This window comes from Populus nigra, chromosome 1 (genome assembly GCF_951802175.1).
Source record: "Populus nigra chromosome 1, ddPopNigr1.1, whole genome shotgun sequence".
Taxonomy (NCBI): domain Eukaryota; kingdom Viridiplantae; phylum Streptophyta; class Magnoliopsida; order Malpighiales; family Salicaceae; genus Populus; species Populus nigra.
This window is the reverse complement of record NC_084852.1, coordinates 48,384,645-48,411,679: the sequence shown is the minus strand read 5'-3', so window position 1 is coordinate 48,411,679 and position 27,035 is coordinate 48,384,645. Positions and strand designations below refer to the sequence as shown.

Sequence of the window (27,035 nt, the reverse complement as noted above, 5' to 3'; positions counted from 1 at the left end):
AGAGCTCCAGCAAATAAAGGATGGAACATATGATGTTGAACTTGTGTGTCTGATCAATGGAAAGAGAGGGGGAGAAGATCAAACCTAGAGGAGGAGAGTGATGTTCTCATCAGTAGAATCATTGCTGATCACATCATCAAGAAAATCTTCTTGTCTCGAAGCATCATCATCACTTACCTTTCTTTCTCTCCATTCTCTAGGATAGCCACAAACGTGGCACTGCGCCTCATATACAATTCATTGGACTTCTTCTGTAGATTCTGCAGATTAAATGTTACTGTGAGACTAACGTCTCATTTATCCATGTTAATGTTTCATGTTAAAGTATTTTTTTATTAATAAATAATTTCCAGTAAAGTTTTAATTAATTTCTTGTTAATGAGATTGATGGACATGTTCACAATATATATCCCATTAACGTTTAGAAGATCACAAATCCTGCCCAATCAAGGTTTTAAAAAATGAAATGGATCTCCCACTTTCATTAAAATATTTGTCATACAAACACTATGGTTATATTTTTAAGTTTCTTGTTATATTATAGATGTGGAACGATGAATAAAAAGAATTAAAGCAGAAGAATTAAAGCAGAAAAAAATAAAAAAAGAAACTAAGAATTAAAAGAAAAGAAAGAAAAGAATGGGGATTGAAAATATACAACTCTGTAATTTTTTAATTTATCATCAAAACTCTATAACATTTAGAGAAGTAGGATATAAATACTAAAATCTTAACTAGAAGAAGCGATTGGGCTTATGACCCACTAAATAAAATACCCAACAATAATTAAATCAAACCCAATAAATCAATAAATAAAGCCTAATTAATAAACCTCAACTAAAAGTTCATATAAATTAAACTAAAACATAAGCTAAAGCCCAATCTCTTAATGGTTTGGACTATCCTCCATTGTCTATGATCATACGAGTGTGTAAACAATGTTTCAGGTTTGGTGTCCAAACCAATTCTTCTGGGGTTGGAAAAACTCGACCCCATCGAGTATAAGTTGAGATGACTCTGATAACTTTCTTAAAGATAAGGATCAAGTTGTTGTGATGTCTCTTTGATAATCTAAGTATAGTTTAAATCTGATTGTTTAGTTCATATACTACGATTTGCTGAAGTTCAACAACCCTGGTAAAAACAACATGTGCATTCAAAGTAGCATTAATATGTTCCTTTTGTGCCAAAGATAAGGATAATGAGGTAAGAGTTTCAAAAAAAGCATTAGGGATAGACTGTTGTGTTTTATATATAACAAGGTCCTTCATGTCGAAATTATAGCTAATATCAAAGTTTAGTGGCAATTTAATGATATAATTATTTGATTCAATCATTTGCAACATTTTGAATGGTCTAGCACTACTCACTTGCAATTTATGATTGGTTTTCAAAGGACACCGTTCAAGTCTAATTTGTATTATGAAATAATCTTCAATATTAAGCACATCATGATACTTATGTAAATTAGCTTGAAATTTATATTGTTCATTACTTGCTTGAATTTGTTTTATTATCTCAACATGCAAATTATAAATTGTACATGCAAAAGACTCAGCTAAATCAAATATTTTAGGGTGAGGGGACATAGAAAGTTGATCTACAAGCTTTATAAGTTTGCAACTATGAATACTATATGATTGAAGATGTGGAGTGGGACAAACATTGTTGGAAACCTTAGTAGATGTAGTTTGGACATAACCTAGTAAATCAATATTATCTTCATTTTTCTCACCACGTGTTAGGACTAAAGGATCATAAAGCTCGATATATTGTTCTAAACCTATGACATGCTGGACATCAAGCATGAGGGGGTGATGAGTATGTTGTTCTAAACCTTTAACGTGTTGGATGTCAAGCATGATGGGTAGTGAATCAGATAGTTTAAGAGGACTAATATTACAAAACTCTTTTAAAACCATATTCACCCTTTTCGGGCAATTCCACTAAAGATTTTCTTAAAACTTATTCTTTATTTTCAGGCTCATGTGGACTTATAATGTTAAGTCCATCTTCTTGCGCATTCTCTTCATCTAGATCACTAAAGTCATTGGAATTGGGTTCATACACTTGCACAGAATAGTTTTCTTTATCACCTATTTCCTTATATTCTTGAATGACTAAGGGTGTAGAGGTGTAATTAAAGAACATATAACTGAAACATTGACATTTAACACATTGGACCTCTGAACTCAACCTAGACATTTCATTAACGACATATTTGCCCTTATCTTCTTTATAAATCTTAGCACTACTAGGATTAGGTCTACAGGATGGAGCACCTAATAAAGAATCATTATTTCTAAATTGAGATCTAAAAGGGATCCTAAGAGGGTCCTGATGTTTTGTCCATTGACTCTTTATAAGCAACTCGTAATCTTGCACTACAGTATAGGCTTGGTTAAGAGTGAAAGCACCTATGAGTCTGACCTCTTTTCTAAAATCATCATTCAAACCTTTATAAAATCTATGCAAAGTCATAGCTTCATTTTCCCTTATGGCACATCTCATCATGTAATCATTAAACTGTGTTATATATTCATTGATAGACTTGTTCCATTGTCTTAGATTGTTCCAATGGTCTAAGAGTTTACTCCTATAAGACTGGGGTAGATACATTTCCTGTAGTTTTTGTTTCATCTTGGTTCAATAAGTTATAAAAAGCCTACCTCTCATCTTTAAACAATCCTCAACATCTCTCCAATAAAGTTTGGATTCATCAATGAGTATCATCTTAGTAAATCTAACTTTTCTATTATCAAACAAGTTGTGTAACTCAAAGAATTGATCCATGTCACAAATCCACATACCAAAGATCTAAGGGTCATGATGACCGTAAAAAATAGGGGCTTCTATTTTGTTATGACTTAAGACTCGCTCATAAAAGTCATTGTGTTTAGAGTAACCTAAATGATAGTCATACTAATGGCGCTCAAAGTGAACTTATCCATAATAGTTATTCTTGTGATATTTATTGGTCTTTGAGTGCCTTATTCGAAAACTCTTTTTGGCTCCATTCTTTTAAACATGTTGATCATCTAAGTTTGCAGTTCTCTTTAAATGGTGATAAGAGTATCACTAAGGGTTGGGTCTACAGTAAGTGTAACTTAAGCTTGGACACTAGATGATCATGACACAAATGCATACAACACTAACTTATAAATGGAATTGAGATCACAAATGATTCTTGTAAGTTAAATCACAATATAAAAATAAAATTATTTTTTTTAATGTGGAGATTAATCAAGAACAAAATACACCAATAAAATTTTAAGCATGCAATTCTAGACTTTGAAGTGTAAATGATTAATCAAACACAATGTCATAAGCAAGAACTCACAATTATCGAATAGGACAAGATACTAGATATCAATGATGGAAGAGGTTGACGAACAAAAATTAACAAATACAAAAAAATGCAAAATGAGATTTTTTTATGATTTTTTTTTCTAGGCTCAAAAGTAATATTAATATCAACTTTAAATGACAAATATAAAACCATGAAAAGTAAAATTCAACAAATCAAAAGGGGGAATGATTCACTAACTAGATTACTGGGAGGAAGCTAGAATTTGTTGTCGCTGACATGGAAAAAATGCTGACGTGGCAGACTGGATGACTTGCCTACTAACATGGCTGATGTTGACAGTGTGGCAACTAAGGTGGCAGGAAACTGGCGACATAATTGCTGAGGTGGTAGAAATTGTAACATGTTGGATGATGTGATGTTGACATGACTTCATTGGCTGACGTGGCTGATTATGGTTGAAGTGGCAATAGTGTGCTGAAATGATAGATGACGTGGTAGGGTTAATTAATTTTGCTTCAAGAGTCTTCTGTGGTTGCGTGGCTACTGAAGACGAAGAAATATTATGGGCACTGAAGGTGGTGATTACCGCTGGTCTGTGTTACCGTTCTATATGTTGCTAAAGACGAAGATCTTCTGTTGTCTCCTACGGTGTCGATCTACTCCCAATTAGGTCAAAAGCGGTAGATGGCTGACCGTGGCGGAGGCTATGGTAGCATGGGTTGAGGTTGCTAACATCCACTGATCTGCTGTTACTGGTGTGGACGATCTATTGTGGAGGTGCTGTGGGAGTGTTAGATGTTGGTATGGACCTGTGGACTAATGTGATGGTCTTTTCGGTGGTGGATCTTGGCTGCTGCTATGATCGGTGTTGTTGTAGGTTGAGGGAGAGATTGGCTGAGGCGCCGTTGTTGGAATTTTTTTTTATTATTGTTATTGATGATGAACTTTTTTTTTTTTTCAGATCAAACTATAAATTCCACAAACTCTAATAGATCAATTAATTGTGAGAATAATTAAAATTTAAAACTTTAATATCAAATTTGATACGAAACAATAAACAAAAATAAATTAAAACATAAAAAGAAATAAGCTTTTAGAGAAAGAAGCTAAAATTTGAGAGAAAAAAAAAATAGAGATTAGAAATATGCAACTCTGTAATATTTTTAATTAATCATTAAAACTCTATAACATTTAGAAAAGTAGAATATAAATACTAAAACCTTAACTAAAACAAGTGATTGAGCTTATGATCCACTAAATAAAATATCCAACAATAATTAAATTAAACTCAATAAATAAAATTAACTTAATTAATAAACCGCAACTAAAAGTTCATATAAATTAAACTAAAATATAAGATAAAACTCAATCTCTTAATGGTTTGAACTATTTTCCATTATCTATGATCATAGATGTGTGTAAATATGTTTCAAGTTTGGTGTCCCCATAACAATTATTGAGTGGCACCAGAACTTCTTCTGCAAATCATCACCATCTACAGACCATATTGCAAGCAATTAGGCAAAACATGCCAACATATCCAATAATTTCACCCGTTAATGATTGACTTTGATAGAGGCATAAGAAAACAGGATACTTAAGAGGATATGTAAGTTCATAATACTGATAAAGCTGTTTATTAACGATACTTTAAACAGTGATACGTGATAATAAAGAAGGCTGAGGAGGCTGCAAATCTGGATTCATCCCTCAATTTTTAATTTTTGGAATGAGAAGTAGAGGTTGTTTTTTCTGCAAACTGGTGTGGAAGTTATCAGTCATGTCTATGTCTTTTGGATCATGTCCAGTAGGAAGTGACCAATCAAAGAAATGGAGCAATGAAGCAAGAACCAAGGGAACATGCTTGGTAGCCATGGGTTGACCAGGGCATGCTCTCCTTCCAGCACCAAATGGTATGAACTCAATATTGCTTCCTCTGAAATCCATATTCGAAGTCAAGAATCGCTCAGGTTTATAATCCAATGGATCTTTCCAACTCTTGGGGTCTCGTCCAATTGCATAAGCATTCACCAACACTTGAGAGTTCTTTGGAATGGTATAGCCCATCACTTTGCATGAGTTCACGGCACGGTGAGGAAGAAGAAGTGGTCCTGGAGGGTGCAATCTCATGCTTTCTTTGAGGCAAGCATGAAGGAACTTTAGTCTAGGTAGATCAGATTCTTGTATAAGGTCCTGGTTGATTTCACTTGCTAGTTCCGCTTGAACTTTTTTCATGCATTGTGGGTTCCTTAATAGTTCTGCCATTGCCCACTCAATTGCTGAGGTACTTGTGTCTGAACCAGCAACCAGGAGCTCCTGCAAATAAACCATAGAGCATATGATACTCAACTTGTGTGCCTGATCAATTCGTGGACATGGATATAAATACACACACACACACATATACATACAGAGAGAGAGAGAGAGAGAGAGATTAAACCAGAAGAAGGACATTGATATGCTCATTACTAGAACCGTTGCTGATCAGAGTATCAAGGAAATCCTCTTTGCCTGAAGCATTATCAGAACTCATCTTTCTTTCTCTTCTTTCTTCGATGATAGCTTCAAACATGGTACTGAACCTCAAATACAACTCCTTAGACTTCTTCCGTAGATTCTGCAGATCAAATGGTGCTAGAACAGGAAAAAGATCGGATATATTTGGAGCAGCCCCTACCTCGAAGATATTTCTTATAATTTCCGTCATCTCTCCCTCCATACTCTCTTGCTCCATGCTTATAAGGTCACTTGAGATGAGAATATTAGTCAACATACTAAAAACAGCCGCAAATGCTACTTTCTTGATCTTCAACACCTTACCTTCCATTGTTCTGATAAATCTTACAGTGTCTGCCGCCTTTTTCTCTCGCAAACATGATTGGGACAATAGAGCTTTGTTTGAGAAAAGCTTGGATTGGCAAACAGTTCGCAAAAACTTAAATTCATTGTTGACTTCTCCAATCCATCCAAGGGACAAATTTTCAAGCTTTAACCACTTGGCTGGTATTACGTCAGGAACAAACCTACCGGACAAAAAGCGATCCTGAGTTTTTAGAATTTCAGTGGCAGCTTCTTGAGATGCGGCAACAATAACAAGCTGGCTGCCAAGTCTAAGTGAGAAGAGTGGTCCGTAGGTTTTTGCTAGACTGGCTAGAGTAATATGAGGGCTATTTCCAATTTGTAGGGCATTGCCTAAGATTGGCCATGAATATGGCCCTGGTGGTAGTGGTGCAAATCTTGATGAATACAGTGTCTTGAGCTGCTTGGCAATGAGATAAATGAGAGGCAAGAGAAAGAGAATGGTAAAAAGAGTATTGGATGATATTTCTGTTACTATTGTTGCCATGTTTTGCCTAATTGCTTGCAATATGGTCTGCGAATGATCTCAATTATTTAACGTGGTGATTCGCAGAAGAAAAGCAGCTGGTGCCACACAGCTATCACTCAATAATTTAGCAAGAAATTAAAAGTATCGTTGCAGTGTTTGTGTCACATATAATTTAATGAAAGTTGGAGATCTGGTGAAAGAATATATCCTTATTGATTTCAATATGATTAAGTAATTGGTATTTTATTATAACATGTTTTTTAAATGTCAGGTGGTGAATTTAGACAAGAAGAAGTTTCAAAACATCAGCTGACGTCGTGAAAACAATAATTTTAAGAAGGGGGCACGTAGCCATCAATCCATACACTAGGGATGTGAGAAATCTTGGGCAAATACACTCTTTCTTCAGCACAGGACGTCCACTAATACCAGGGGACGAAAGGGGGGGAGGGCAGCCCCTCTTCTGGCATGCAATGGAGGCTCCAGCATTCGGAGGTGTGCGAAGCCCCTTGCAGTCCAGAGATCTCAGAGCTTCAAGTTTCCGGATTTTAGGAGAGGTGAGACTTGAGGGAAGCAACGTTTCCTCAGGAAAGGATTCCATAGCATTGTTGCCTACAATTGTAGAAGCTAAAAGACAAGGGAGTGATCGTAAATCCCAATGCATGAGGCCCACAATGAGATTCTCACAGCACCAGATCTCGAGTGATTGTGACTTCGAGGGCAAACCCCCCATCTGGAAACGACTCGATTTCTGGACAATTTGACATTGTTAATTTCTCAAGCGATGGGAGGAGGGGGGGTGCATATGTTCAGGCAACAACTCTAGATTTATGCACTCTCGTAACTCAAGCTCTGTCAAATCTGGGGCTGGTAATCCTGTTGAAATGAAACTAATGTAAGAATCTCCCGTATTGCCAAGTAATTGAGAGGAGTTAGATCATCAAAAACTCCTTCATGTGCAGGCAAGGGGACGCAGGACATGTATCAACAAGTTCAAGTTGAATAAAAAGTCTAGACGAGTAAAAAAAAAGCTTTCTGACGAAATTGAACTTAATTTTTAATGCAAGTCCTTACATTAGCTTTTAGTTGCGAAAATATCACTACTAAAAAAAGTAGCAATGGACTACTCCATTGCAAATAATATTAAAATCTGTTTCTAAAACAGAATCAGCAATAGCACAAATCAAATACAGATTTGTCGTTGCTGATTTTTTAGTAACAGATTCTCTGTTGCTAATATTAGCAACGGATTCTCCGTTGCTCGATTTAGCAACGGATAAATCCGTTGCTAGTTTTGTGAATTAGCAACGAATTCTTCGTTGCTGATTGATGCATTAGTTACGATCACCAACGGAGAATCCGTTGGTGATTATATTATTTTTATTAAATTAATTTTTATTTATTTATTAAAATGACTTTTAATTTATTTAATTAATTATTTATGGATATTTTAAAAGTCGTAGAATATATATAACCAACATAAATTAATATTAAAAATAATTGTATCACTAATAAAAAAATAGAATAAAAATAATATTCATATTATAAAAATTTAGTTAAACATGCATTAATACAATTAAGTTCAAATACAATAAAAAAAAACAACAAAAGATACAATCATGGTGCTGGTTGCGAAGACGAACCATGATATTGTGGATCGACACAAGATTGATCAGGATATAAAGGTCGAGGTGTAGGACAAAAAATTGGTTGAGATGTGGGACCCATAGGTGTCATTATCTGAGGAGTCATAGGTGGCGGTATTGATGAAGTCAAAGGTGGTGGCATACCTTGGTCAATATTTGATGTCCCACCATGGTATTCAAGATTGTTCACAAGATATTCTTTCATAAAATCCATCTGTCGTTTCATTTCAAGAACAAAATCATCTTTTTTCTTTATCTCCTTTTCTTTATTCTTTATCTCCTTTTGCAATGCTCGATATGATGAACTGCGATATGATGACTCCACCGAGTAGGAATGTGATGAAGAGCTTGTAATAACTATAGATTTTGGCATACGAGGTGCATCATATACCCTACCCTTTGTAACTCCTCCTGAAGCCACACACCAAGTTGCTCCATCAAATGAAGGATGATTTTCCCGATTAGTTTCATACTTTGAAATCATCTCCATTTTATAATTTTCCTACAAATAAAATACATGCAACAATAAATTCATTTAAATGTTAAATAATACTTAAGTTATATTAAGAAATAATCAAATAAAAATACATGCAACCACTTTTTTAGACTTGTTGTCGACGAAGCTACCAGACTGCTTAGTACTTTGATGCAAAGCTGAAAATACATCATCTCATGGAGGTTCTTTTCCACCAGCTTTCTCTTGCTTTCAAGATTAATAAATATTATAAAAGATGTGCACATGTGTTTGTAAGAACTTGGATAACTGATTTTCTTCTACTTTTTGTTATATGTTTATTTTAAAGCGGTAAGATTTCTGATTATGAAAGAAACCTATTGAGTTTTTAATTATATGGGCTGTTTAGTGTAACAATATGAGTGTGTGAGGAATTCCCATTGTCATGGTGATGCTTTATCACCCATGGTCAGAATACGTGATTAATAACACATTCACAGCTTGAAAATAAAGTTTTGTTTTATTTTAATCATAGCTTGGTTCAACTGCAATTGGTTTAAAGACCGATTGTACTGTTTACCTAATAAGTGGGTCTCTTTTACTTTTACTATTTAATTTTAATTTTAATTTTTAATCAAAGTTTCCCTTCTCTTTGCCTCCAAGATAGAAGTACAAAAGGACCATCCATCATTTCACCAGGAAGGTGGAGGGGATTTACCCTATGTTTTTGCTCATTGCTTTAAATAAATCTTAATAATTTTCATTTATATTTTATAACTAGTGACAAAAGTAGACTTTTAGATTATCTTCGGTTAGTATTTTATACAGAATGAACGGATAAAGAAAAAAAAATATTTAGTTGAACAAATATTAAATAAATTTATCTTTATAGTAGTTTTGGAGTTCATTTTTTTTATTGGTCCTTCTAACTTTTGTTACCACCTCAAATAGTTTTTTTTTATTTGAATCCTTTTACTTTTATTGGATCCATCAAACTTTTTATTTTTATTCGGATCTTTTTTTGGTAAACTAAGAAATGGTAAATGAAATCATAAACATGCGAGGTAATACAAGATTAAAGAATTTTTTTATTTTTTTTAAAAGATGAAAATGCAATATAAAAAAAAACATAATTTATTATGGGTTACAATAGTTACTCACATTTGTATCTTTGTCTTTTAATAATATACATTGTATCTATCTTTTATGTCGTAGTGAAATAATAATGAAATAATAATTATAATATTGGTGGATGAAAATATAAATACCTTTGTTTTATAAATTCTTTAGGTACAGTCCAATTTAGTTAATTTCATGTACTAGTAGATTTGGTGCCTTCTTTCTTCTCTTAATACGTATGGAGCATAATATTATTGTTAATTAATTGACATGAGCAAATCGTAAGAGAAATGTTATCTTCTCAATCTCAACATCACAGTATGTTTCAAGACTTGACAGGTAGCACGACATTTAAATTTGCAATTAATTGATATATTATTCAGCCACCTCTAGGTTTCATTTTGGTCTCATAATTTCCATCCAAAAGAAACTCAATATCAGATTTAATGAAAGAAAATCATTCAATTAGTTTTCTTATACAAACTGTCAATATTGTCCCAATGAAAGGCAGAGTTCCAATTAATTGAAAAGATTACAATAGGCATGCCTAACAAAAAAATTATGCATGATATATTTAAGCAACCACGTAAAAATGGAGCAAAATAGACTTACCTAAGCCTCAAGAATCAATGGCCCAAGGTGGAGGTTTTCTTATTGCAACCCAATCAGATTTAGCCAACTCTATTGGATTATATTGTGATCCAATAAGCCATTCATATTGCTGGAAAAATAAAAAAACATAAACAGTATGTTAAACCCATCAAGTTATAACAATTGCTAGTCTTTAAAACAAATCCAAGTTAAACTATGAAAAACAGAAAGCATATCCAAGTTAAAGTATGAATTTTTAATATTTTTTTGGCACTTGTCTTCTCATAACAAATATTTTTTCATTTAAGATCTAACCTCAAAAATTTCATTTAATTTAATAACAAGGAACTAACTTATAGTTTTAAAAAATTAAATTATAATTTACTCTAATTATTATCTCTTAAAACCTATAACTTAATAGGAATTTTTATGGTTAGGACATAATTTTTCTACAAAACCAAGCCTTTGTATAAAAGGAAATTCCAATGAGATGCTTTTAGTTCAAAGAGCAAAACAACAAGGTACAAAAAGCATAGCACAAACAACTTAGTTGTAAATAAACCTAGCTAACCAAAACAACAATTACTGTATAATCCAAAAGAGTAGCTATGTGGGAATATAAAAAGGATATGGTGTAAATTATAAATAAAAAGGAATCATAGAAAAAAATTCTTCAATTAATAAAATTGATTACTAGCCATTTCATCAATTCTTGAACTGCTAAAACATAAAACCAACACAACAATCATCAGTTCATCTTGATAAGGTAAATGCACTTACTATTTGATCATAAGCATCTATTCCTTCACTGTCTAACAGTAAGAGATTGTACTGAGTTCCATCAAGGGCAATTCTCTTTAACAGTGCACTCCACAACCAAAGTCCTTTTGTACATGGCCGATGAGTGGATGCTACTTGAAATCCACTACTCCTACCAAGAAGCTACAATACACAAGTCCACCTCTTAGTTAATAACTGACACATGAGGTCAGTTGCAGAAATGAAATGTCATAACAAATAACTTTAAAATAAGCTTCAACAAACAAAATTCCAATAGATATTCATTGATAAATCTACTAGTGTACATCTTAGGTAAAGGAATTGTGCATAACATCTTAAACCCATCCAGTTATAACACTTGCTAGTCTTTAAAACAAATCCAAGTTAAACTATGAAAAACAGAAAGCATATCCAAGTTAAACTATTAAATTTTAATATTTTTTTGGCACTTGTCTTCTCATAACAATTTTTTTCTTCTAAGATCTAACCTGAAAAATTTCAATCTTGAACATGATTCATTTTGAAATTTTAAAATAACTAACATTTAATTTATAACAAGGAACTAACTTATGGTTTTCAAAAACATAATGACTAACTTATAAAATCATAAAAAATACATAGACTAAATTATAATTAACTCTAATTAACAATGGTAGCAGATGCAAAAAATGATAACAGTTTGTATAAAAACAGTAAATGACATGTAGAAAAATTGCATGAACAAAGGAAGCCGGATGCATTAAATAATATTCCATGTAAATGACATGTAGTATAAGAGCACAAGACCTCAAAAGGACAAAGCATTAAGGAGACCATATTAAATAATAGTCAGAACGCAACACACCGCTTTCGTGCCAAGAAGAACCCAAAGGTTGATTAATTATTGAGGAAGATAACTTGATGCCACGCTTAAAAACCTAAGCCATTATATTGAACAAAGTCATGTCAGGACCTAGAAATTAAAAAAAAAAAAAGCCAAATAACAAAGCAAGCATTAGGTATTGTAACAAAAGGAGTAAATATTACAGATTTTTATCCAAAATTCAATAGCTGAAGCATACATGTAGATGAATTATCTAGCCAGTTCCAAACTCCCTATTATATCTAGAATGCCTTTAAGTTGAAAAAAATAAAATAAAAAAATAGTTAAATTAAGGAAATTTTTAAAAACAGAGAAAGAATATTAAAAAAAATAAATGAAATTAAATATTGAAATTACTATATTTCATGTACTAAAAAATCATGTCCCATTTCATACATTATTTCTCTAAATTTTTTAAATTCTCAATGTGACTATCATATTAAAATATAATTAAGAGCATTTTAGATTAAAAAAAAATAGTTAGGGTTTGGGATCCTGCATCCTTACGAGTGGGTTGCTGGTCTAGTTAGGCAAGGTGAGAATAATGGACATTAATTAGGGGGAAGGAAGGATTAAAAAGAAAAATTAGATACCATCTAACATTTTTAGTTGAACTGAATTAAAAGCCTGTCACCTAAACCATTTGGTGATCAATAACGTTTCCAAATCATGCATGCTGACCCCAAGACAGGACAATCAAGTGAAAACAGACAACATATATAGCTAATGTGGGAAATTAACTGATCACCATGCAAGGAGGAGGCAATAATGATTTCTAACCTCTTTCACTACACAATTCTGCTATTTATATATATAACAAGTAAAACAGCAAGGAAAAAAAATGAATGAATGAAGATACAAAAATAAAACAGCAGTCTTATTAACAAAACATAACATCAACAAGCAAGATTCCTTTTATATATATATATATATATATATATATATATATATATATATATATATATGCAAAATACCTAGGTGTCGGCACACAGGAGAACAAAAAGACTTGCAGACATCAAAGAACACCTAGCATCAATAAGACTACTTGTTAAAAATTAAATTAAGGGTTTTGATAAATTTTCAATTAAACATGCATAATTTCCATCAATCACTCTCTTCCAGACATATGAATTGCCAGCATTGGTCCAGTTGCATAAAATCATTCAATTTATGAACCATAATCCTAAAAATTAATTTGGGGGTTTTGATAAATTTTCAATTAAGCATGCATAATTAGGTTATAAATCATGGTAAAAACATTTCATAAACCTTATATTATCGAATTAATAGACTAAAACCATTATTCAAAGTATCGAAAAAAAAATTGTTACCTGTGTTCTTCAGTTACAGGTGAGGGAGATGGATCTACACGACAAAATAACACCTGGGATTGGGAAAGTTAGGTTAGAACTGTTTAGTGTAACTTAAATTGCAACAAAGAAAACAAAACCCTAAATTAATTACCTGAGCTATTGACGAAAAGAGTGCAAAACCCAGCCCGTTTACAAGGAGAAGGGGTAAATCAGGATGTTCGATGGTGATGATGATGGGTCTGGTGTTGCCATGGGTCTGTGTTTTTGGTGGTTTACAGAGAAATATTGAAACTGTTAAGATGAAGGAGAAGAAGATGAAGAAAAAAATTAGGGATGTTGAAGACGAATGCGAAGATGATGGACAGTTTGGGATACAGGAAAATCAAATCGATGAAGAGATGGTGATTTTTCAACAGTTATGGATCGATGTTATTAGGGACGAAGGATATACTGGAAGAGTGGAAGTTAATTAATTTTCAGCTGTAATTAGTTTTGTTGGCCTCTATATTTCGGTGTGGGGGGAGAGTACTGGTGAGCAAAAATAAACGGTTCAGATTTTATCATAATAAGTGTAATTAACGATCTATATAATTTTGGTTTTATATTAAGATTTAAATATTTATTTTTTTAATTAGCAACGGAAAATCCGTTGCTAAATTCAACATAAAATTTGCAACGAATAGTCTATTGCTAAAGCTTGTAGCTAATATTAAAAAAATAATATATATGTAATGCGTTGCAAATCTATTGCTGAATTTAGCAATGGAATTATCAGTTTTTAGTAGTGTAGGAAGCGGTCATTTGAAAAGTTCATGATTTATCACCCTTCAAGCTAAAATTAGTATTACTCTTTAAGAATGGAATCCTCGAAAATTGGCTCCCTGATGATAATGATGCAGTTTAAAGCCCTGTCCAAAACCTTTCCTAGGAAAATTCTGTCGACAGCAACAATTTCTACTTTTCTGGTGTAGTTGAGGATCTGAACAAGCACTCCAGAAAGCGGGGACACAAATGGAAGGCAGCCTTGAAGCAAAGTATTTCCATAATCCATGGACTGTAATATCTGCTGTAGCAGCTGCTGTTCTTCTCATACTCGCTATCATACAAACAGTGTGTTCAATCATTCAAGTTGTTTGATTAATCTATTTCAGTTGTATTCAGTGATCGCTTCCTCTTTAATTGCTATATATGTTCTTCTATAACTTATCAATATTTCCTCCCAGTCTAGCTTCCTCTGCTACATGCCCGACTGGGAATGTAGGCGTGACTGCCATTGCAACCGCGTTTCAAGCCAAGAGCATCAAGAAGATGGGCGATCAAATGCAATCAATATGTGATAATAAAATAACATTCAAGAACTATCCATTGATCAAGTTGTTAGAATTATATAAAAAAATATTTTTATATATATTAAATCAGTTTTGCTCAAATTATTAAATACATTTATTTTGCTTTAATGGGAAAATGGTAGCTTTAAAAAAATCATTAAATTGTTTTTGTAGTGCTAATAGTTTTATTGAACATCATTGCAAATTCACAAGAATCGCCGGGCAATCGTTTAAGTTTACAAGTCGACCCAAGAAATGAAGATTCTGACTGAAAATCATAATTATAAGACCTAGCCTGCTCTATTATTCTGTCCGAGACGAGTCACTTAATTAACTCTTCTGGCAAATAGTTTTAATTTATTGAAAACAGTTTTAGTTGTTAGTCTTTGGGTGCAATAAATCCCAGTTTAAACTCGTCGACAGATCAAGATATATAGCGTGGTTAAGTTGTTTTTTCAGACCAGCCAAGTTGATGTCAGAAATTTTTTATTCCTTAGCAGCATCTTCTAAAGTTTAAGATTATATATATATAAAGTGGAGGGGCGGGGCTAGGAAATTTTTGAAGACAAGATCTTGAAAAAAATCTCCAGGAGGGCGAAATATAAATTTTAAATTGTTTAATTTTTTATTTTATATATAGTGTGGTTAATTTGTTTTTTCAGACCAGCCATGTGAGAAATTTTTTATTCCAGCATCTTCTAAAGTTTAAGATTATATATATAGTGGAGGGGCGGGGTAGGAATTTTTTTAAGACAAGATCTTGAAAAAAATCTCTAGGAGGGTGAAATATAAATTTTAAATTGTTTAATTTTTTATTTTATTTTTTTGACAGGCCCAGGCCTCCCCTGACCGACCAACAAATCTCACTTTAAAATTTGATCAATTAGTATAAATATAATTGCTAAACAAGAAACATTATAGTAGGTAGTTGGTGGTAAAAGTTTGGAGTTAAAGAATTTATTTTCATAGTGATTTTAGATTTGAACAATGTAGTTGTTAATATTGATAGTCACTAACCTTTAAGAATTAGTCGAAGTGTACACGCAAGCTAAACCGAATACCCTATTAAAAAGTTGCTAAACAAGGAGTGTATTAGGCATTGCCTTTGTTAGGTTTGGGCAGTCATTTGTATACAGCTCCTGAAGGAGAGAGAATAGAGAATTTCCATGGCTTCTTCATAGCAGCGCAACTTCCATAGAGCTCAGAACCCCAGTCACAACTTCAGAACCCCCATTAATTCAAATTAGACTTGTTCAGTTTTAACAAAAGTAGAACCGAGCTTAACAGAACCGAACCGAGCTCTATCATTCAGTAAAGATTCAGTTCAGTTGGATTGGATAAACCAAACCGTTGCTTACCCCTACAAAAAGTTATATTTGCTCCATTGCGAACCAGGATCCCCTTAATCCGAAGGCAGAAGGCTATGCCAGCCCTACCTCTTGTCCGTGTAAAGAGTAACACAATGAAGAAACTGATCTAAATATTTTGTGTATCTACATTTAGCTAGCCAATATATCCATAATTCTTGAACCAAAAAGTAACACTGAGGAAACATATAACTATTCAAGGTATGTTTGATAGGACATAATCCTATTTAATGATAAGAAACACAACTAATCATAGTTTATCAATCATAAAACATTCAAAAGAAGAGGAACTATGCCCTCTTTTGGGCAATGCTGTTGTTCATGAAACCTATTAACTTCGTGTGAATATATATGATGATACAATCATAACAGAATTGCGGCGAAATATATAAAATCAGACTCAAATTACATGGTGTATATCAGCAATGATTTGTCATTACAAATCAGTTTAAATTAAATTAGGGTGCTGAGATTACTATACTCCTAGAGTAAACTAACACCAGCTGATGGGGAACTTTTAGAAAAGAAATCAGCAATGCCTTTGCAAACAAATCCAGAGGCATCGCCTTTGCACATAGCGTTTTCTGAAAGAACTTCTCAAAAATGTTCCACAGTTTTCATAAAGTCAATATTAAAGGAGTATAGTTTAATTGGTTAGGTTTTGGATTTCTTCCTTATAAGTTACTAATTCAAGTACCACAAATCTCAGAGTTATTAGAGGTTTATTTGATCCTTCAATTCTTAACTTCAAGCTTCAAATCAGAATTAATCGAGACACATGTAAACTAGTCGGACAACCACATTTACCAAAAAAAAAAAAGCACCAGCTTATGGGAACATTAGAAGAGAAAATCAACAATGCCTTCGCAAAAACAAGGGCATTGCCTTTGCACATAGTGTTTTCTGAAACAATTTTTCAAAACGGTTTCTGAAACAAGGTGATATGAGGAATCCAACATTTCTTGCGCTAAATTAACACCAGCTTGACATTTTGAAAGCAACTCAATAACAGTCTATAAAGCGACTGACTTTACACCATGTTATCTTAATTTCAAGAACAGAAACTATATATATAACAAAAACCAACATTAAAATGGATAATTGTGTATCGAAAGCATCTAACTTGATTCCTTAAACCATAAATTTCAACCAGTCACTACTGCCAAACTTGATCAAAATTAACAAAATCACATAACAAACATAGCACCAACAAAAAACCCTCATCAAGCAAACATAATTAACCAACAAAAAGCTTATTGTTAATAACCATAAAGAATCCAACCAACAATCCATAAGCAGTAAAAACTCAAAAACCTAACAATAATTCCTTGAAAAACAACAGGGTCCTGTCTAAAGGTGATTCAGTTAGTCACCACCAGCCTTCTGATAAACATAGGTGAGGCCGCACTTACCACAATAATGCCTATCAAAATGATTAGCCATAAAAGTACCAGCCCCACATTCGGCATTTGGGCACTCTTTTCTCAGCCTCTGGACTTTGCCACTGTCATCAACTTTATAGAACTGAAGAACAGCAAGCTTGACCTTCTTCTTCTTGTGCTTGATTTTCTTGGGCTTGGTGTAAGTCTTCTTCTTTCTCTTCTTGGCTCCACCCCTCAAGCGAAGCACCAAGTGGAGTGTGGATTCCTTCTGAATGTTGTAGTCTGCAAGTGTACGTCCATCTTCTAGTTGTTTTCCGGCGAAAATAAGACGTTGCTGGTCTGGTGGGATGCCCTCCTTGTCTTGGATTTTGGCTTTGACATTGTCGATTGTATCTGAAGATTCGACCTCGAGGGTTATGGTCTTCCCCGTCAAGGTTTTCACGAAGATCTGCATGTCTTCTGGTTTCTTGCTTTCCTCTTTTTTGCGACGCAGCTAGTGCAGAGGAGCAGCGGGCAGATTTTATATTAGGGTTTTGTTTATTGGCGGTGTACGAGTTTCCCCCTTGTTTTTCCACCTATTTACAATGAAATCCATAATTTGGGGCAGGCTTTTTGGTGGGCTGCATCAAGATTATCTTAGACCAATTTTTTTTTTTCTTTTGGGGTGGGCTGAACCATATTTATATATCAAGAATGAATACATATAGTCTAAATTATGAAGTATAGTTTTTTTTAATTAATTTAACGGGTCCTTAAATTAATAACTATATCCTTAAGTTACCGATTATATAACCATTCAATGATCCTAAAGTTTGTGAGACTCGAACTGGTTACCTTTAAAAAACAAATCTAAAATCTGACAAGTTAAATTATATCTCTTAAGGTTAATTATTTTTATTAAAATGATATTATTTTATTCATGTTAATATCCTTCTAAATTTAGCTTAAAAATCAGCATTAACAGACTTTAAATAACGGTTTTCTAGATCAATCCATGAAATTGAACCATATTTAAAAATTGAACTGGATTTAAAAATTATAGTTTAAACTTCTCAAAAAAAATTTAGCCTAGGTGTAGAGTGAAAAACCACTGGATCCATTCACTATGAGTATATGATAAAAGAACAAATACGACGATTTGTTGTGTCTCAAGTTATTGTCCAAACCTATACCAGTTTGGCAAAGTACGAGAAAGTCGTTGTCTTATGACCATTAAAAATATTTAAATGGAATGGGAGAATCATTGTTATTTCACATATAAAATATTGTGAATTAAAAAGTAATTTACACTGCATTCTTCCTTCTTTTTTTTTTATTTTTTTCCCCAAAATTACTTTCTTTCTTTTTTTCAACTTTCCTAGTTTTTCTTTTTTTTCATTTAATTTTTTTTTTCCAAAATTTTTTTTGTTGATTTTACTTTTTAAATATTGACCTGGTTAAAAATTTTGCTTTGTAATTTTTTTCTTTAAAATACTATGGATTGTTGCAGTGTTTTTCCACATAGTTTTCCTATTTTATTTTTTTATTTTTCAAAATTATATTTGTCGATATTTTTTAATATTGAGCTGATTGAGAATTTAGTTTTGTAATTTTTTTAAAACATTGTTGATTGCTACAGTGTTTCTCCACATTGTTTTTTTTATTATTTTCTCTGAAATTATCCTTTTTTATTTTATTTTTTAATATTGAGCTGGTTAAAAATTACAGTTACAATATGTGAGAAAAACACTGTAACTTTCCTCGAAAATTACTGTTGATTGCTATAGTGTTTTTTCCCACATGGTTTTTCTGTTTTCGTTATGTTTTTTCCTAAAATTATCTTTGTCAATTTTATTTTTTAAATATTAAATTGGTTAAGAATTGCAATTACAAGTAAATACAAGTTTTTCCTCACAAAACACTATGGATTGATACAGTTTTTCCTCACATGATTTTTTTCCAGTTTCTTTTGTGTTTTCTTTTTTTGTAATATTTTTTTCCAAAATTGTCTTCGTCAATTTTTTTTAATGTTGAGTTAGTTAGAATTTAACTTTGTAATAAAATTTAATTATATGGGGAAAGCATTGTAGCTTTCCTCACAAAATATTGTGGATTGCTATAGTGTCTCTCCGCATGGTTTTTTTTTGTTATAATTTTTTTTAAATTATCTTTATCAATTTTATTTTTTTAATATTAAGTTATTTGAAAATTACAATTACAAGTCATTACAAATAAGGTTAAATCATGTGGGGAAACACTGTAACTTTCATTACAAAAAACTGTAAATTGCTACAATATTTCCAACATAAATTTTTTTTCCTTTTTTGTGGTGTTTGTTTTGTTATTTTTATTTTCTAAAATTGTCTCTGTCGATTTTTTTTAATATTGAGTTAATTAAGAATTTAACTTTGTAATTTTTTTCTTTAAAACACTGTGAATTGTTGCAATGTTTTTCCATATGATTTTTTTTAAATTATCTTTGTCGATTTTTTTTAATATTGAGTTGGTTAAGAATTATAATTACAATAAAGCTAAATCATATGAGGAAAGCATTGTAGTTTTTCTCACAAAACACTGTGGATTGCTATAATATTTCTCTAAATGGTTTTTTATTTTATTTTATTGAGGAAGCGTTATAGTTTTACTCACAAAACATTGTCAATTGCTATAATATTTTTCCTTCCAAAATTACATTTGTTGGTTTTTTTTTAATATCTAGTTAGTAGAGAATTTAACTTTGTAATTTTTTTTGCTTTTTATTAATTGAAAAGCTAAATCATGTGGCAAAGCGTTGTATCTTTCCTCACAAAACACTGTAAATTACTATAAATCATTTTGTTCAGTCTCTAAGTTTTTTATCACCAACACAACTTTTTTTCTGTCATGAAATATTTGCTCCATCATGCCTTTATTTTCTATTACTTATCTAACATTGATTCATAATTATAACACTATCAAGTATATTTGTTTTATAAACCCGCAGCAGCGCACAGGCATTTCATCTCGTGTACGATGATTTTTCATGATCAGATTACCAGAACTTGCTAGCAGAAGAGAAACCTCAAACTGTGCTGTACAAGCCTTCCTCTATCTGTGATCAGAACACCAGGGCGTGAGGCCTGCATCCTAAGCTAACTTGGACTTGGCTCCCCTGAGAAGGATTCCATGTAACCTTACATGCCACCTTACACTAGAATGAACCAAAGAAGACAAGACCTTCAATGGGGCTAGACCAAAAACAGGGCGAAGTTACCCTAACATGGAGTCCACGATCAGTGATTGGCTTCCTTTCTGGTTCTATGCTTTGTTATCTTGTTCGGACTCACCTGGGCTGCTTCTAACTCCAACACCATACGAGTCACTAACACCATAACCATACACTGCATTACAGAGAAAACCACAGACAATTTTCTTTCAAGTCACCGCTTTTACTACAGCAACGAATGGACAAATCTACTGGTGCAAGTTAATTTAGCTGATAAAGGCACAAAAATGTGTATTAAAATTAAATTAGCAATGCTAAAATCATCATTTGACTTTTACAGAGCATTATAGAGTAATTTTTGGTGATCTAAACCACTCTTTATTAATTTAAGAACACTACAATGGTTCACAGGAAAGAAGCAAGGAATATAAGCATGTGTTATACAAATCAAGATGAATAATAAAGTGCCAGTAACTCTGAGAATTTTGCATATGTTCAAGAAAGAAGAAGAACAGGCAAACTAACAGGACAGGTTTTTCTCAGTTCGAAGACATTGATTCAATAATTTCCAATCCACTTCTGAGCAACATGAGCTATCTTGGGCCAATCTTCACCACCTTGGCGACACCTTTCGTCTAACTCCTCACAATCAAAGATTGACAATGAGGAAAGTGAGGCTGGCAACCCCAAAGTAGGCAAGGATGCAATCTTTGGGCAGGATTGTATATCCAAACTCTTAAGATTCAAGAGATCATGCAGACCCGAAGGAAGTGATTCAAGGTTTGCACATGCTGAAATTCGCAAACTATTGAGTGAGCTCGGAAGCTTCTCTTCTGGAAAAGATACAAGTCTAGGGCAATTGAGAATGCTCAGATCTTGAAGAGATGATAGACTTTGTAGCCCATTTGGTAGATCCTTCAAATCATTGCACGCTCTTATTGAAAGATATTGCAGAGCGAGAGGAAACCCTTTTCCTGAAAATGACCTTAGTTTCGGACAAAACAAAATTTCTAAGCGTTGGAGGGAAGGAAGATCATGTAAGCCCAACTCCTCTTGCAATGTCCTCAGCCGATAGAAGTGCTTGATCCTGAGTTCTTTCAGTGAACTTAGTGCCTGGAAAAGGCCTTCAGGAAATACTTCTGTCCTCCGAAAGTTTGAAATTTTCAACGATGATAGAGAGGTGAGGAGTGGGACCGAACTCCATATTGTCTCATTACAATCGTCTAGCAACAGTTCACATAGAGCTGGAAATTTTGGAAGACTTGAAATATTGGGGCAGTTCAGAACAGCAAGCTCCTGGAGCTTCGGAAATTCGCCATGGTCAATCTCTTGCCATTCCTTCAAATTTCTCATGTCTTCAAGCTTTAGTTTCTCCAAGGAAGGAAACCCCTTAATCTTTCCCTCACCATAAAACTCACGGCCAATGTTTTCGACCTCACACATCATATATATGGAGAGAGATTTGAGAGAAGGTAGTTGCCCGAGAGGTGGCAGGGTTTTGCAGTAGTTACAGTGAAAGAATTCGATCTTTTCTAAGTGGGATAACGAAGAATATCCCATCCAATTTGGAAACTTCGCACCAGGATACACGTCAATCCTTAATTCTCTAAGGTTAGTATGTGGTTCTAGACATTCAAGCAACTCATCATCAATTCCATCTGGTCGACATCTGCCCCATCTTAACACCAGCTCGTTTATATATTGCTTCTTCTTTAAGTTGGCTTCCTTTGCTTCTGTGATGTTAGGAACATCTCCAACCGTATCAATACAAAGCGTTGCTCGAAGCTCGTTCATGTTCTTCAACTCGCCAATTCCACACCCAATCCCTTTTCCAGCAACAATTCTGTGTAGCCTTTGCAAAGAAGTTAGTTTCCCAATGTCAGGAGGCATGGATATGAGCTGCCCGCATCCAGTCAAATTAAGATGGCGTAGATTCACCAAATGATTTGTGTCTCCAGGCAAAGCACGGAGATTCTTGCAATTGATAAGAACCAGAGTCTGCAGATTGTAGAGGCTGCAAATTGATTCAGGTAGCACCCTGATGGAAGTGTGAGAGAGGTCAAGAAACCTGATATGCCTCAAATTTCCCATTAAATCTGGCAACTCCTTTATAGCAGAATAACACAGGTCTAGTGACCGTAAGCATCTCAAAGTGGGTATCAAATCATGAGGGACCTTCGCACGAGGCTCCCTGCAAAGCAAAAGCATCGTTCGTAAGTTTTTTGATGTACGGAAGGCCTCAAACGGAACTGATTCCGATTTGTTAACCAACACAGATGAATGCCGAACTTTTTCTCCAATGTCTTGCAATTTTTTGACATCCAATGAGAAGCATGATTCCCCAGCTACAAACTGTGCCAGGTCATGAATCAAGTCATGCATAACAAACTTCGAGGGATTGGTTTTGGATCGTTGAAAAAATGACCTCAACAATAAATCGTGAAAATAGCCAGATGCAACATCTTCCAAGCATCTCCTTCCCTTGGAAATAACAAAACCCTCTGCCATCCATAGCAAGACTAGCTTCTCCTCATCAAAATTATGATCTTTTGGAAATATGGAGCAGTATACGAAACACTGCTTCAGATGTGCCGGAAGATGATTGTAGCTTAGCCTCAGAGCCGGCAGAATTTCATTCTCCCCCACTTCCAAGTCCCATAGATCGCTTTTCAAGATCATTTCCCATTCATAAACTTCAGTTGTCGAGTGTAGGAGTCCTCCAAGTGTCTTTGCTGCCAGAGGCAAACCTCCACATTTCTTCAAAATTTCCTTGCCAATTGGTACCAAGTTTTGATGTGCATCTTCATTCCCATCTATAAATGCCCTCTGTTTGAACAACAACCAGCAATCATTTTCAGATAAACTTTCCAAACGGAAAGGTGGAAATGTGCCCGTGATTGATGCAACCTTTTCACTTCGGGTAGTTACAATGATTTTACTTCCAGATGCTCCAGCTCTGAAAGGAAGGCGAACCACATCCCAGTCACTTTTCTTCTCATGCCACACATCATCAAGCACAAGCAAGAACCTTTTCCCCCTCAACCTATCCTGGAGACTTGTTTGTAGGATATTCAAATCCATGAGATCACAACTTTTCCTTTCAACAGACTCCAAGATGGATTTTGTCAGCCTTTGAGCATTGAAGTCATCAGAGACACAAACCCACATCTTCAAATCGAAATGGCGAGCCACGGTTTCATCATTGAACACAAGCTGAGCGAGAGTTGTCTTTCCCAGGCCTCCCATGCCCACGATGGGAAGAACCCCAACATCATTTCCACAATAGTCATCAGACACTAACAAATTTACAATCTCCTTCTTATCCTCCTTCCTACCAAAAACACAGGATTCGTCGATTAAGGAGCTAGTTTGCAACCTCTCCCTGTCCCTCGTTTCGATCCACGTTGCTCCAGCTCCCTCTCTCAAACCAAGCTCATCCCTTTCTTTAGCTATTTCATCTAGCCTCTCATTGATTTCCTTTATCTTAGGAGCTAACCCAAGTTTAAAGAGAAAATCTTTAGATAGAGAGATCAAGCTGCTAGCCTTTTTCTCTTGGTTAAACCGAAAAGCTTCAGTTGCAACCTCATCTAGCACATCGTCTGCATCATAAGCGACTTCTTTGAGGTCACTTAGCCAAAGCTTCACTGCCATGTCATTTATTTGCCTTGCCTCAGCATCATTAAGCACAGCTTGAATTTTCGCAAGAGTTCTTGTTAGTTTCTTGAGATCCTTGTCGATGCCAATCCGTGCACCAAATTCTCTCAAGATAGGTGAAGCTAAGTTTTCAAGAGCTACCTGCAGTGTGGCAGACAGAAAAGCCTGTCCAATGACTGTAGCCATTTCTTCTTCAAAAAGAAAAAAAAAAAAGTAAATTTCAAGCAGAAAGAAAACCGGTGAGCAGAGCTATGAGATCCCAAAAAAAAAAAAAAATTGTGAAATGGGGTGTGATTTGTGGTCAGATTAGGTTGATTGAAATCATGGAACCACGGAGGAAAAGAGGAGGAAATGAGTCTAAAAGTCTTTTATCATGGCGGGACCAACGAGGAAAAGAGGAGGAGATGAGTCTAAAGTCTTTTACCATGGCGGAACCGCGTTCTTTTAAATTAAAAAAAAAATTGTTAAATTTGTTATTTTTTAAAAATAAAAAAAATATTATTTTAATATATTTTTAAATAAAAATACTTTAAAAAAATATTTTAAAAACAATATATTTTTACCGCTATATTAAACAGCCGACTGCTCTGGTCAATTCTGCCGGCGTTCTTTTTTATTTGAGATGGTTGAGATTTAAAGTATTTTTATTTAAAAATATATTAAAATAATTTTATTTTTTTAAAATTTTATTTTTTTATTATCATGTTAAAATGATTTAAAATAAAAAATAATAATTTTAAGAATCTTTACTTGGTAGGAGAGGATTAAAGGACGCATCTCTGGTGTACCAGTTACTGTGTCCATACTGCTGAAAGCATATCCTATTCTGACTTCCCCAAAGCCTCCGGTAGCACCGGAAAAGCGTTGTACTTAAAGTTTTTCAGGGGTGTTTTATATTTAAAATTGTGTTTATAAGTGTTAAAAATATATTTATCTTGAAAAAATATTAAGTTAATATTTTTAAATATTTTTAATATTAAAAAATTTAAAAAAACAACTTCATATATTATTTTTTTAAAAAAATACTTTTAATAACCAATTGATTCAATTTCCGTTTCTGCTGGACAAGAAATGAAGAACATAAACAATACCAGACCATATCTGCTTTCGCGCCATGACAGTCTCCACTCTTTCAGTAACAGACCCCAGTCAACTCTCTCACTTGGGAGTTGACTTACTCGGAAAAGGTCATGGAGCAGTTTTATAACTATAGCTTTAATAAACATTCTCATATTTTAGAGATTAATCGTCCTTAAGTTTTTTAAAAAATAAATTTGAAATGCCTCATTGGAGTCCTCTTTCCTTCATGAAATCAGTGGATGGTAACTTTAGAAGTTAAAAACTATATATTAAAAAAAAACTGAAAAGGATACACATCGCATTATCGACAAGAACAATAAACTCATTATCTAGCTCTTAAAAAAAAGGGTAATTTTTTAAAAACACAATTTAATTAATTAGATTTTAGATTTAGTCTCTAAATATCATCGATTCGAATCTTACAAATCTTAAGGCTACTGAAAGTTTACATGGTCATTAATTTTATAGCTCATAGAATTAGTTAGGATACACGCAAACTGATCCAGATATTTATATGAATAAAAAAAATAGACTGAGAAGTAATATATTAATTTGACTTTTTAAAATTGATAAGAGATAGGAGGGGTTTTTAATTTTCTTTTTGTATGCTAATATTATATGGATGCTTTTAAAAGAAAAAGGTTATTTGTACTTTTTATCTTTTCATTTGATTATCCACAGTAAAATAATTATATTATCCCTTGAGATTATGAAAAAAAATTACCTAACAATGTAGGCTTCATATATCTTTTAATTTTTTACAAGCACGGTTAAAAGACGTGCTTGTCTAGTTGTCTTTAGAGTTTAGTTTTTAAATTCTAGGGTCCGAGGATATATTAGTTATTGTGCAAATAGTTTTTTTATTAGTATTTTGTTGGACTAGGAATAATTTGATTTTTTAATAAATAAAAAAGAAAAAAATATATCGATGCGTGCTTAACACGCGTGCAACTGATTTCAATGGCTAAAAAGATCATTGTGAGGTTTTGTCAGCTTCATCTCAATGTCTTTTGCATGGATATGTTACGTGTGCATCGAGAAAACTTTGATTTGTCAATTTTTATTTTCTTCTTTCTTTCCTTTTTCTTTCTTAGTGTTTGCACCTTATTACTCCTGATTTTTTAAATCAACCCCTAAATTTCCTTTTTTTTTTTTTTTTTGTCCTTATTCTTTTCTTTATGATTTTTTAAAAGATAATTTATTGAATTAGATTTTTATTTTGATTTCATCCTCATTTAATTTTTTGCTTTGTCAAATTTGATCATCATCTTTTAATTTATATTTTTTGTAATCTAAGATAATTTTTAGAGGTGTATTTTTTTTATTTCGCCCTCCTTAATTTTTTTTCTAATATATTTCATTCTTATTCTTTTAATTGTTTTTTTTTTGCTTTGCAAAACACTCAAGATTGCTATTTTTATTAGATTTCATTCTTTAACATTATATTTGTCAGGATTTAAGCTTCTTAGTTAAACTCGTGTCTAAGATTTCACAGGTTGCAAACTTTAAAAATTAACCCAACTTCATGAAGTTTACCCAAAATTACTTTGGTTTTTTATTTTTTAAGTTAATATTTTTTCGATTTCATCCTCCAATATTTATTTAATTTGAGAGTGAACTATGTTTTTTTTTATGCT

The 27,035-nt window shown here is 33.2% G+C and overlaps 3 protein-coding genes across 3 annotated transcripts; all 3 read right to left on the bottom strand.

Moving 5' to 3' along the window:
* Nucleotides 1-4,847: 4,847 nt before the first annotated feature.
* LOC133677391 (probable (S)-N-methylcoclaurine 3'-hydroxylase isozyme 2) lies at nt 4,848-6,683 on the bottom strand. The gene is made up of 2 exons (XM_062099427.1): nt 5,751-6,683; nt 4,848-5,626 (listed from the first exon to the last, which is right to left on the bottom strand). The coding sequence occupies exons 1-2, from the start codon at nt 6,654-6,656 to the stop codon at nt 5,021-5,023; spliced, it is 1,512 nt and encodes a 503-aa protein (XP_061955411.1). The 5' UTR covers nt 6,657-6,683; the 3' UTR covers nt 4,848-5,020.
* Nucleotides 6,684-17,335: 10,652 nt separating this feature from the next.
* On the bottom strand, nt 17,336-18,018 carry LOC133693374 (ubiquitin-ribosomal protein eS31 fusion protein). The gene has a single exon (XM_062114581.1). The coding sequence runs from the start codon at nt 17,932-17,934 to the stop codon at nt 17,464-17,466; it is 471 nt and encodes a 156-aa protein (XP_061970565.1). The 5' UTR covers nt 17,935-18,018; the 3' UTR covers nt 17,336-17,463.
* Nucleotides 18,019-21,008: 2,990 nt separating this feature from the next.
* LOC133681150 (putative disease resistance protein RGA3) lies at nt 21,009-24,728 on the bottom strand. The gene has a single exon (XM_062104292.1). The coding sequence runs from the start codon at nt 24,502-24,504 to the stop codon at nt 21,223-21,225; it is 3,282 nt and encodes a 1,093-aa protein (XP_061960276.1). The 5' UTR covers nt 24,505-24,728; the 3' UTR covers nt 21,009-21,222.
* Nucleotides 24,729-27,035: the final 2,307 nt, after the last annotated feature.